Source organism: Papaver somniferum, chromosome 7 (assembly GCF_003573695.1).
Source record: "Papaver somniferum cultivar HN1 chromosome 7, ASM357369v1, whole genome shotgun sequence".
Classification (NCBI taxonomy): Eukaryota; Viridiplantae; Streptophyta; class Magnoliopsida; order Ranunculales; family Papaveraceae; genus Papaver; species Papaver somniferum.
The window spans coordinates 12,506,450-12,518,588 of NC_039364.1; the positions used below are offsets into that span (position 1 = coordinate 12,506,450).

A 12,139-nucleotide genomic window follows, 5' to 3' on the forward strand; every position below is an offset into this window, starting at 1 on the left:
ACTGTTAATCAACTTTTCACTACCCATGGAGAATAGGACCAAAATCTCCTATCTCTTTGGTTCACTGAAGACACCCAAAACCTCATTATCAACACCCATCACAACCCAGACTCTAAAGATACTATAATTTGGAGTCTGACTAATACATGGAATTTTTCTGTCAAATCCCTGTATGATAAGCAGATCAATGATAAATATGCAAATGATGATATGATTGCTCCTTGGATGCAGATATAGAACCTAGACACTACTCCGGCTATCCATCTTTTCATTTGAAAGTGTGCCCATGACATTCTCCCTACTAATGCCAAGACTGCCAGCATCTTACATTATATAGACCCTATCTGCTCTCTATGCAAAAACTCCTCTGAAGATATCTCTCATGTTCTTCTATCCTGTCCTGCGGCTTCTGATGTATGGACTCACATCTTTGGGTAGAACCATCAACTCTTCTCTAAATATAGATCCTTTCATGAGTGGTTCAACGGTTGGTTTTCTCCATCAAATCCCAGAGCTAATTGGAATGCTACCTTTGCTACCATCTGCTGGTTCATATGGAAAGCTAGATGTGATCAAATCTTCAGAAACATTCAACTTTCTGCTGCTGAAACGGCTATAAAGATCACTCAACATCTTTGTACCTACAACAGGGTTCTTCACAATCCTGGGCATATCCTAAATAGTTACTTCCACCACATAGAGCCAAATGTCCAGAACACAAACTCCACCAGTCTGAACAACAATCTTGGAGGAAATCTTGGCATCACTATTAACATTCATATTCAACACATGAACAATGGAATAGCTAATAATGATCCTCTTACTTATACTAATTTTTCTCTCTTGGCTGTTTCTTTTACAGGTCAATGCATGAGAGCTAGAAACATCAAAGACTACACAACATGGCTCAGCAGCTCAGACAAAGCAAGTAGAGGAGCTCAATTAGCACGAAATTGGGGAGAAGAGATGCACCAGCAACACATAGACTATGCAGCAGCAGAAGAAGAAATTCTACAAACCATTCAATCTCTTTATCAAACTCAAGTGCAAGAACGATTCCAAGGAGATCATCTTCAAAATACTGACAGAAGAATTGATCCAATTGATTTTGTCTTAGGAAGGTTAATCAAAAGAACCTCTCAACAGAATATAACTACTGCAAACTTATCTAGGATAGCTAGAAATTCTACTTCCTTCCAGAACTTCAACTGGAAAGGTCCTAATCTCCTATCTCTTTTTACTATGCTACAGCATCCTACAAACATTTATGAAACAATGGATCACTGTAATAATTCCAACACTAGCATTGCTAGAGATCTCCTCTTGATGGATCATCCTGTTGCCAGTCCTGTCGTGGCTGATACTATGGTTGTAACTCGGGATGAAATGCTCAGTTGAGCTCCTCTCTCTTTTTTTATAAAAAAAAAGAACAAAAACCCTTTTCTCAAAATCTCACCGACACAAAGATGTCAGTATGTGAGGATCTCACGATCCGTGCTGGTTTGAAGTAAAATTCACAAAGAATGTAAAGTGTGATCAATAATATCAAGAAACCAAACCGCCAAAAGTAAACCCAAAAAAGTAAAACACGCTTGACATTATCATCTTCTCTTCCTCTAGCCGCTACTAAACCGCCATATTCACCCACCGAAACTCTTATAACCAGATAATCCAACCAATCAAATCCTCCCAAACACACAACAAAAATCAGTCTGTAATTAACATTTTATACTATTACTTTATCAATTTAACCAACGCCAGCCAGACAGACATTCCCATAAAATCAGAATCTTTCTAGAAAAAAAATTCTCACCTTCTTCTTCGTCTTTCAGTTTCTAAAAATGGCGGATTCACAAGAATCACTAAACCCTAAAACCCTCAGAAGAAGAACCCACTCAACAACTAGTAGTAACAAGATTGATACTGTCGGTGTTAACGAAATTGAGAAGGATCCAACGGTGAATTTGGATTCCAGTGATGAAGATAGAACTAATTTGGTTACTAACCAAGAATCTTTACTTAATGCTGATTCTTCTTCTTTGATTAGTAATGGAGAAGAAGAAAATGAGAGTGGGGATGGTGGGGGTGGGAGAATTAGGGGCGGAGGTGTTGTTAGTGGTGGTGGCGGTGGTGATTGTGGTGGAGAAAGATCAACCAATTTTGCTGAGAAGTATATGTACAGGGCATCAGCTCCAGCTCATAGAAGAGTCAAAGAAAGTCCTCTTAGTTCTGATGCCATCTTCAGACAGGTTCCTGTGCTCTTCTACTCATATTTTGAACTTCAAGAACTTTTCAATAGGCTGAAATTTGTGATTTCTCTCAGTTGAAAGAGGTTAATTATGCAAAATTGATGTGTGTTTTTGCAAAATTGAGATTCCCATGTTGTGTTTGTTCGTAGGAATTGCGAAATTGATCAAGTTGAGACTAGTATTCATGGATTGATACATCTATTTTTGTAGATAACACTAATTTGACCTAGTCTTTCGGAATAATGGGGGTAGTTTTAGTGGGAGTATCTGTAACAATTCTTGTTTATTGGGTTAAAATTTGGTAGCTGAATTGATAACAGTAAGCTTAAGGTGAGGTGATCTTTTGTAGGAAGTTACTATAAAGGCCTGCTAAGATGTAATGTCAACTGGGAAGTATGTTGAATGGAGTACAATTTGCTAGTAATCAGTCTCTACATCCTTCTCTAGCTAGGAAATTTTGTCAATAATCGTTCTTTTTTTAAGATTTTTCTTGGATAACTGTTTGAAGATATTGATGTGGGTTAGCGTGTTAACCTATTTATGAATCTGTAATGAAGATTGGTTATGTTATTTTGTTAATTGAACTTTTTATTTTGATTGCAGAGTCATGCTGGATTGTTCAATCTCTGTATTGTTGTGCTGGTCGCAGTCAACAGCAGGCTTATTATTGAGAACTTGATGAAGGTTTGTACTTTTCTCCTCAGTATACTACACAGTTGAAATGAAGTCCTCTATTACATTAGACGTACGCAGTTTTGAATCCAATCCTCTAGAGAGATACAGCTGTTTAGTTGTTTAAGTTTTTCTACTGCTTATTATTGCAGTATGGGTTACTAATTGGATCTGGATTTTGGTTCAGTTCTACATCACTGAGAGACTGGCCACTTTTCATGTGCTGGTTTGTGTCCATTCTCTTACAAAGTTCCCTTGGTTTCTTATAAAGAACATAGAAAGTTGAGTTTGAAGTAACTACATCTGTGGAATATCCTGACATGAAATATTATTACTCTGTGTTTCTTTAAATTTCAGTCTCAGCCTACCTTTATTTGCGGTTGCTGCTTATATGGTTGAAAAGCTAGCTAAAAATAAGCTTGTTTCAGAACCTGTAAGTAATAAAAAGGTTATTTCATTTAGCATTTGTATGCCCTTTAGCCATCAGCATAGCTATCCATGACTGTATTCTTTCACTGCATGACTTGCCAGTTTAACATGTAGGTAAACACACTTCCATTTTGTCAGCATACAGGACTCCATTGTTAGTCTTTATCCATATGTCAAAGGGACCCATTTTGAAAGAGGTTGGAAAATTGGGTAACTGTTAAGAAGCTTAGGATCTCTCCTGAACTAGTCACTCGATATAATGCAATTTGATATAAGCTTGCTCAGTTACTCTCACTTCTTGCAGGTTGTAGTTTCTCTTCATGTACTAATCACCACAGCTTCAATCCTGTACCCAGTTTGTATGATTCTCAAGTGAGTGTACCTAATGCATTTCCACTTTATCCTTACAGTCGCCGGATAAACTTTGTTGTTTTATTAATTTGATGGTTTTACCGTTTGTACGTAAGGAAGAACGGTTTAAGCTATTTAGCTTTTGTGCAGGTTTGATTCAGCAGTTATGTCTGGCGTCACACTAATGCTTTTTGCTAGTGTTGTGTGGTTGAAGTTGGTGTCATATGCACATACAAATTATGATATGAGGGCGCTTTCCAAGTCCAGCGACAAGGTAATCTCAACACTACTCTCAGATAAGTACTTACAGAAAAAAACCTAGCGGTGAAATGTTTTAGAGGTTTCAGTTTATAGAATCGGTGGATATATCAAGTAACGTGCAGTACCATACTTGGCCATGTGAGGTGTTAGAAAATATTAAGCAACTGTAACACCCAAAGCAATATGAGCTTCAGTTTGTTATATTGTGATCTAATCCACCAAGGAACAAACACTATTTTAGATTGTTATCTAGTGTCCATGTAACTTGACTAAAGGGATTTAGCATTCCAATGTTCTGCAAGTACTCCTGAGAGTACAAGTGTGGCATCTCAAGCTGGCCGGTATCTAATAACGGATTTAGTAGATAACACTCGTGGCACAAGTACTCAGCTCAGTTATTGAAAGACCAGATTTTTTTGTAACTAGGGATCTTTGCCAATTTATCCTTGGCTTAACTTGGCTTTTTATATGTCATTGCAGTAAATTTTTCTCGTAGATCAGACTTTTCTGCATGAATTTCATAATCCATTTGTCATAGTTCGCTTGAGTTGAGAATGTTTCCTTTTTCCCCATTCTAATAAGTCATGTTAAGTTATTACTTGTGCATTTGTTAGAAACCAGCAATCTTTTGACTCACTGAGAACTTTTCTGTCTCTGGTTTTAGGGTGACATGTCTTCAAATTCATCGGATACAGATAACTTCTACAATGTTAATATCAAGAGTCTGGCATACTTCATGGTGGCTCCAACTTTATGTTATCAGGTAATGTTACTGTAATTCCGTAGTGATTCTCTCTAAAAAGTTCTTATTTTGACTCCTATATTTCTTGTAGACAAGTTATCCCCGTACAACATGCATTAGGAAAGGCTGGGTGACGCGACAATGCATTAAACTGGCAATTTTTACTGCATTTATGGGGTTTATTGTAGAACAGGTAAGATGGTTTTTATGCTACCTGAATTCGACCAATTTCTCCTTTGAGTGAATATTGATATGGGTTTAACATTACTAAGACATTTTAGTTGGAGAATTTTGTAGTATATCAATCCAATTGTCCAGAACTCCCAACATCCACTGAAGGGGGATCTCTTATATGCTATAGAGAGGGTGTTGAAGCTATCAGTTCCGACTTTATATGTGTGGCTCTGCATGTTCTACTGCTTTTTCCACCTATGGTATGGCTTCTTCGTCTTTTTTTTTTTTTTTTTTTTTTTTTTTTTTTTTTTTTTTTTTTTTTTTTTTTTTTTTTTTTTTTTTTTTTTTTTTTTTTTTTTTTTTTTTTTTTTTTTTTTTTTTTTTTTTTTTTTTTTTTTTCGCATATCCCTGTGTCCTCCATTCTTAACCTGATATCCATATTCAGAGAAGAAACTTGAAATTGTGTCAACTTTTCTTTTTTGGATTTTCTCCAAAGCTATGTTTCATCAGAATCTCATGCATAATATTTACTCAATAGCTATTCTCTTCCCTGATTGAATTTACTCCGAGAACGGCCTTTGCCATCTGAATAACTTCCCAGAATCCCATGTATCAGTTATCTAAGACAGTCATCTATTTTGGGTATATAGGTTTAACATACTTGCCGAGGTCCTTCGTTTTGGTGACCGTGAGTTTTACAAAGATTGGTGGAATGCAAAAACAGTTGAAGAGGTACGCTATTCTTATTTGAAGATGTGTGCTTTCCTAATTGTCATTCCTGCCGTTTATCAATTCTAAAATTCCATTTCTGTTTGTTTGTTTGTTTTTTATGTCATCAGTATTGGAGAATGTGGAATATGGTACGTCTCTTTAGCCCCTCAATTTTAAACTTTCATACACAAACAGCTGGTTGACCTGTAGGTGCTGATGATATTTATTGATTGCAGCCTGTGCATAAATGGATGGTTAGGCATATTTATTTTCCATGCTTAAGGAATGGGATACCTAAGGTAATTTTTCTCATTGAATAATTTTTAACACCATCGTGATATATGTATGGTGTGATAAGCATTTGACTTCGGTGATGGTGCTGCTGTAACACGTGGTCATTTCAGGGAGTTGCTGTTGTGATTGCGTTCTTCATCTCTGCTATATTCCATGAGGTATGTGGCTTTCGTTAGTATCTTAAAAGCACTTTGCTGTTTTTCTTATCCTCCTAATAGGACATGGTGCCGGCGCAAGGGTCTCTGTCATATCCATCAGTTATCACCATGGGTGTTCATTCACATGTTACGTGTCAGTAAAAAACCAAAAAGGGTGAATCCTTCTGGTGTTCCTAACTAGAGAAAGGATAAATAGTCACTCTAATCTCCGATTTTATTGAATCCTTCTGATATGAGAGTAGTTTTACTGATTTTAGTTCCATTTTGTGTCTTGTCAACAGCTCTGCATCGCTGTTCCGTGCCACATATTCAAGTTTTGGGCCTTCATAGGAATATTGTTCCAGGTAACTTCAGTCCTCCAATAAATTTTTTTCTTATGATTATCAGCACTTGATATTTCCAAGAATTGTAGTTTCAGATTTATTTCGTATCATTCATACTTCCCATTGTATTACCCAATTTGTCAATATCACTATTCTTTTGTTCTGTTGGTAACACTATTATTTGAGTGTACAGGTTCCCTTGGTTCTATTGACAAATTACCTGCAAAATAAATTCCAAAACACCATGGTACGTTTTCTTCCACATGTTCGTTTGAACTTTATTAGTATGCTTCTCTGTTTAGAGAAGATATATTAGATTAATGCTGAAAGTTGAGATTTTATATCAACATGAACATGGAAATGCATGAAAAAACATAGCCTCACTCATGCAGATGCTAAAATAGTAAAATATACCCGATTAGCCAGTGATTTTTAGCCTGTACATACAACTGTTCTGACTGAATGAAGTAACGTTTCAGCATTTTCAAAGAGGGATAGCTCTATTAAATGCTGAATGTAACCCGTTTACTATTCAAATTTATGCAACTAACAACAGATCACATATTGAACTGCAATCTCATTTTAGATGTGAATTATCCTTATGACACCCTTGTGATTGTTCTTTTGAAATTTTTTCTAATTCACAGTATATGTTAGATTCTATTAAATGTCATAATTCCTTTCTTCTGAACTCCATTACTTCTGTTTTTATCACAGGTGGGAAATATGGTCTTTTGGTTCTTCTTCAGTATTCTTGGTCAACCAATGTGTCTTCTACTGTATTATCATGACGTAATGAATCAGAGAGTGAGAACCCCTTAAACTTCCTAATTTTTCTTACTACAAGATATGATACGTGTCGTGTAGGAAGTTTTCCAGTTCTCTTGGGATTCAAAAATGTGCAAGTTCAAGGGTATTTCCACTCTAGTTCTGTCAATTGATGCATTCGCTATGTCATTGCTCATTATCCATCGTATTTCAAGCCCGACTGCTGTATACCCTTGCTTGCCATCGAAGTTATAAACATCAGCTCAGCTCAACATCTCAAGCTAGAATCCCCATCTGTAGGTAAATACTAGTATCGACAGCAGCGTTCATTTGATATTGTTAGCTCTGTATATTAACTCTGTAATATTCATTAGAACATTGTTTAATAAAAGTTTTGCCCCCTTATTAGTCTTAGCGACATATAACTCAACTGGGAATCCACTATCTTAAATATTTTGTAGGCAACTTAAAGACATCTTCAGGGAACAGGATGTGCCATCCTCTCTGGGCCTTGTCTGTTCACAGTCCACAAGAAAATTAAACAAATGAAAAATCCAGAATTTAGAATCTTAGACCAATTCCTATGGTATGAACAAACCTGGAGTTTGTTCATTTTGCTCCCACTATAAAATGAATAAACACAGAAAATGGATGTTCAAACTAGGGGTGCACATACCCTACCCATACCCGTCAACCCTACCCTACCCGCCAGTTTTTTAACCGTATCCTACCCTATTCACTATTTGGCGGGTAGGGTGGCGGGTGAAGATTTTCTTAACTGCCAATAAACGGGTAGGGTGGCGGGTAAAGCTCGAAATTATCCTACCTTACTGGTCTTCGAGCAATTCCTACTAGGGGTGCACATATCCTACCCATATCCGCCAACCCTACCCTACCCGCCAGTTTTTTAACCGTATCTTACCCTATCCACTATTTGGCGGGTAGGGTGACGGGTATAGGCCATATGATATCCTACCCACCCTACCCGTTGTGCAACCCTAGTTCAAACCAACATCGAGTCGGAACAACCAGCACGCGTCTGTTGTTAAGACGCGCGATCGTGCCATTGAAGCTGGCGCTCGAATGAGTGTCGCCCCTCACATAATCTCTCTCCAAAACCTGATTATATTATTATGGTTTATTTTTTATTATTTATTTTATTAGTTAAATAATATGTGAGACCAAACTCTTATTAGTTTATATAAATAAAATGATTAGTGAGACCCAACTCTTATTAGTTTATGTTAATAAAATCAATAGTATGACCTTAAAATATCAGATTTGTTCATTTTGTCTTGTTTCCCATAATGGAGATTGCAGTTTGTTCATCCACGTGGCTCAACAAAACAATAAGTTTATTGATTGACGTAGGAATTGCCCTTCCATCAATTCTTGGTGGATCTTGAGTTTGTCATGGTCAACCTGTCTACCTGAAATTGAATTAGCACCAGTTCCTTAAAGAATTGCACGGTGCATCTCTGTTAACGCAAGGTATGTCTCTCAGACTTAATCCTGAGAGTAAACAGAATATTCTAACAATTTGCAACTCAAAAAAAAAACAAAAAAAAAACAAAAACAGGAATTTCGTATGGGGTTAAGATAATAAATAATACGTGTAAATTAGGTTGTTACTACATCAAAATTGCTCGAACATCGCTTGTGCAAAATTTTCTTCCTGTGTTCTTTTATTAGTCGGCCAAGAAAGAATTTTTCATACAGTTAGGGTTCCTGTAACAACCATTATGTATCTGCTGCTATGGGTAACTTGTCTGTATCAAAAGTCTAATATTCAAAGTCTGAATGAAAACAACACAAATGTGGTTGTCATTCTCTTTTTTTCTTTGCTATCCAACCATGAAGATGAAATCCCCTAACACATATGTGTCCACAACCATAAATATTTAATTGAGAAATTCTGTGAAGTCGTTCTTCTGACCTTATTCCTACTATCCGTATCAAAATAAACAAATCGGAAAAAGATTATCTCAAATGAAAAATCAATGATTGGACTTTCATTAGCCTTTTTCGTTAAGTGTATTTTGGTAGGCACATTATTTAATCAATAATTCTTCTAAATAAGCCGTGGTAATACGGTGGCTACGTGATAGTTGAACAAGGCTTGGATTTGAATGGTTGGTATTCATTATCTATCGGTAGCTAATAACATCCACAACTTAAATTCGGGATTGCTTCACAAAAGGTAAAAAAACTCAAAGATGCTATACAGGGTTTCAAAATTTATGAGAGTTATCAGTGTCAAGTAAAATCTATCCGTCAAAATCCAAGCATATATATGGGATTCGCTAACACCTCTTGGAATTCGATAACTCTTGTAACAGTTTTGGAAATGCAAAGCATCCCCTTGAAATTTACTTTTGGTTTTATCGGTGACACGTTATTATCCATCTTGTGCATGGTAAAACCATAAATGATGGTTGATCTCCTTTTTGAAAACTTTGATTGACCCTGGGTCTTTAAAAAGTAATAATGTGGTGGAAAGTGAATCACTTTGTGAAAGCATTGTTGTAGCAAAAATGGTAGTGTGTCGTGCAATGACGGACCTACGGTTGGGTTAAAGGGGGCTTTAACCAGGGTAGGCTTCCCAGTCCACAAGCCAATTTTTTTTTCCTTTTGCTCGATCAAGACTTCTAGCCCGGACCTTAAAAAGAAATTTATCTTTTTCGGATCCGTCACTGGTGCCGTGACAATCGCCACAATGGCTACTTTTTTGTGGTCATCCAAAGAAAAACCTAGCTAGATTTTTAATGATCCCATCTAACACATGCACCTAACAACCATGCGGAATATTCCAACTAACACACATCAAATAGTTGTGGAGGCCTGTTTAATAATCCGGTAAAAATGACACTTACACGTTCAATGATGATGGTAGAAGCATGTTTGGTTTTTGCTGCCTTGGTATCTGTGTCTGACTCGTCGTGAGTCAGATGCCAATCTATTCTGTTTTTTTAGTTTTTGTCAAGTCTCATGACCTGATTCAGATCTCTGAGGGAAAAAAAAGGTCCTGATTCATGGGATCAAAGATCTGACTCGTTTATTGACAATCGAGTCAAGTCTGACTCAAAAAACAAATATGTTGAGTTAGACCCTTTATGTGATTTCATTCAGATCCAAAACACAAGAAATTAACCAATGTTGATATCTCGTCAAATCATAAAATGGTATTTCAGAATAACTTCAAAATGCTCTCTTTTGTGGATACTTCAGAAAACTATTCCCACTCTTGGATAAGTAGGGAAGTTCACCAGGCTCTTAGAATGTGCACCAAACGCTCCCTAGGAGCCATAAATTGTCAACTCAGTGTTTTTCTGATTTCTCCAGTTGGAGCTTCTTGGTTGCCAGACATGTTCGGTTACTCAGTCAGTTAGTCAGCACATTACAAGCCACACTCAACCACCCTGACCTTCCTAATCTCAATTAACTCACTAATCAAACTTTCTTTAGTTAATCTTAATAGTACTACTCTTAATTAATCAAATCAAGAAATTTTTTAAATGATAAAACAATTCCTAGAGACAGCATCTTTTAGAGTCTTGGGTTTCATGCCCCCACACCAATAACAACAACAAAACCCCATTTCTCAACCAACTTGTTTTCTTCCTCTCCTCAAACTTTTCAAGAAAACTTTTCTGAAGTTTTCTTCTTTTCTTAAAGTTTTTGAGTTCTTGGGGCATGGATGATTATAGATCTAAGTATTATGGAGAAGGTGATATGCAAATACAACCATACCAAGGTGGTGGTGCTGGTGTAAATGGTGGAAGAAATTATAGTCAACAAGCTCATGGTGGTGGTGACTTTAGGAGTTACAGTACATCAGCTACATATGTATCATCATCAGCAGTAACAACAACTGTTGGTGGTGGTGGTGGTGGTAATAATAAGGAGATGAAGTTTAAGAAAGCAAAGAGTGGTGGAACATCAAAGATATGGTGTTTTAATGATCCTGAAATACAAAGAAAGAAGAGAGTTGCTAGTTATAAAATCTACTCTGTGGAAGGAAACATCAAAGGGACTTTTAGAAAAAGTGTTAGATGGATCAAAGATAGGTACACCAAAGTTGTCTACGGGTGGTGGTGATTGGAATAAATTCATATTGATGATCATCAAATCAATCAATCTATATCTATCTTGATCAAAGTACTTGTGAATTTATTTATTTTTGTGTTTAATTTTGTTGTTTGGAAAAATTTGTAATAACCCCCAACAAAAAAATTCTAGATATTATTATTATTATCATTATCAAGTAATTTGATGATTTGGGTTTGATTATGTTTGATTTTGTGCTTGGACTCTATTTTTTGAGGTTCATAAATTTGGTTTTATGATGTTTAGATTCTCTCAAGGGATTTGTGTTTTGTACTTTGTTGTCTTAGGTTTGTTTGTAGTTTTGTAGCCAGAATCTAATGAAAAATTCTAGAGAGTTGCTGAGCTAGATTTTTTTTCCTATTATTAGCCTTGATGGGAGAGCTTGGATGAAACTAGTTCCGGTTAGCCGGAGTTTCCCAGCTAATTTTCTTCATTGGAGATATGTAGTTAAAACCAACTACACCAGACGGTCAATTTTTCCTAACTAAAATGGCAAGACCCATTTGTATATTTTGTTTTGGGGTAACTAATATTTAACCACCACAATGGCAATTTTATACCAAAAAAAAGAGTAATTTTGTCAACCTCCTGTTTTCACTCTTTACCACTTCTTACAACCTATACCATTCCTTGAAACAAGCAATCGGTTTCGGACTCTCAGAACCACAAAAATCAATTCAAGACAAAACCCCATTTTCTCAGAATTCCAATCTACCTTTCGTTTTTTTTCTTGGTTTTTATTAATTAGAACTCTCTTCTCTGGTCATTAATCTAGAGGGGGAGGTTGTCAATATATATATATATATATATATATATATAATCCAATCTCTAGTATGGGTAGAAGATTACCGTCTACCACGACCGCGATTTCTTCAATCAATCCTCTACTCTCTTCATGTC

At 36.3% G+C, this 12,139-nt stretch overlaps 2 protein-coding genes across 2 annotated transcripts; both read left to right on the forward strand.

The window, feature by feature from the left end:
• The first annotated feature begins 1,667 nt into the window (after positions 1–1,667).
• On the forward strand, positions 1,668–7,550 carry LOC113295664 (diacylglycerol O-acyltransferase 1-2-like). The gene is made up of 16 exons (XM_026543992.1): positions 1,668–2,249; positions 2,853–2,933; positions 3,074–3,147; positions 3,279–3,354; positions 3,655–3,722; positions 3,852–3,975; positions 4,627–4,725; positions 4,796–4,897; positions 5,002–5,138; positions 5,529–5,610; positions 5,718–5,738; positions 5,826–5,888; positions 5,994–6,041; positions 6,323–6,385; positions 6,558–6,611; positions 7,082–7,550. Exons 1-16 carry the CDS (start codon positions 1,842–1,844, stop codon positions 7,184–7,186), a joined length of 1,605 nt encoding a protein of 534 aa, XP_026399777.1. The 5' UTR covers positions 1,668–1,841; the 3' UTR covers positions 7,187–7,550.
• A 3,062-nt stretch (positions 7,551–10,612) lies between these two features.
• On the forward strand, positions 10,613–11,552 carry LOC113295665. The gene has a single exon (XM_026543994.1). It carries the CDS (start codon positions 10,826–10,828, stop codon positions 11,228–11,230), a length of 405 nt encoding a protein of 134 aa, XP_026399779.1. The 5' UTR covers positions 10,613–10,825; the 3' UTR covers positions 11,231–11,552.
• Positions 11,553–12,139: the final 587 nt, after the last annotated feature.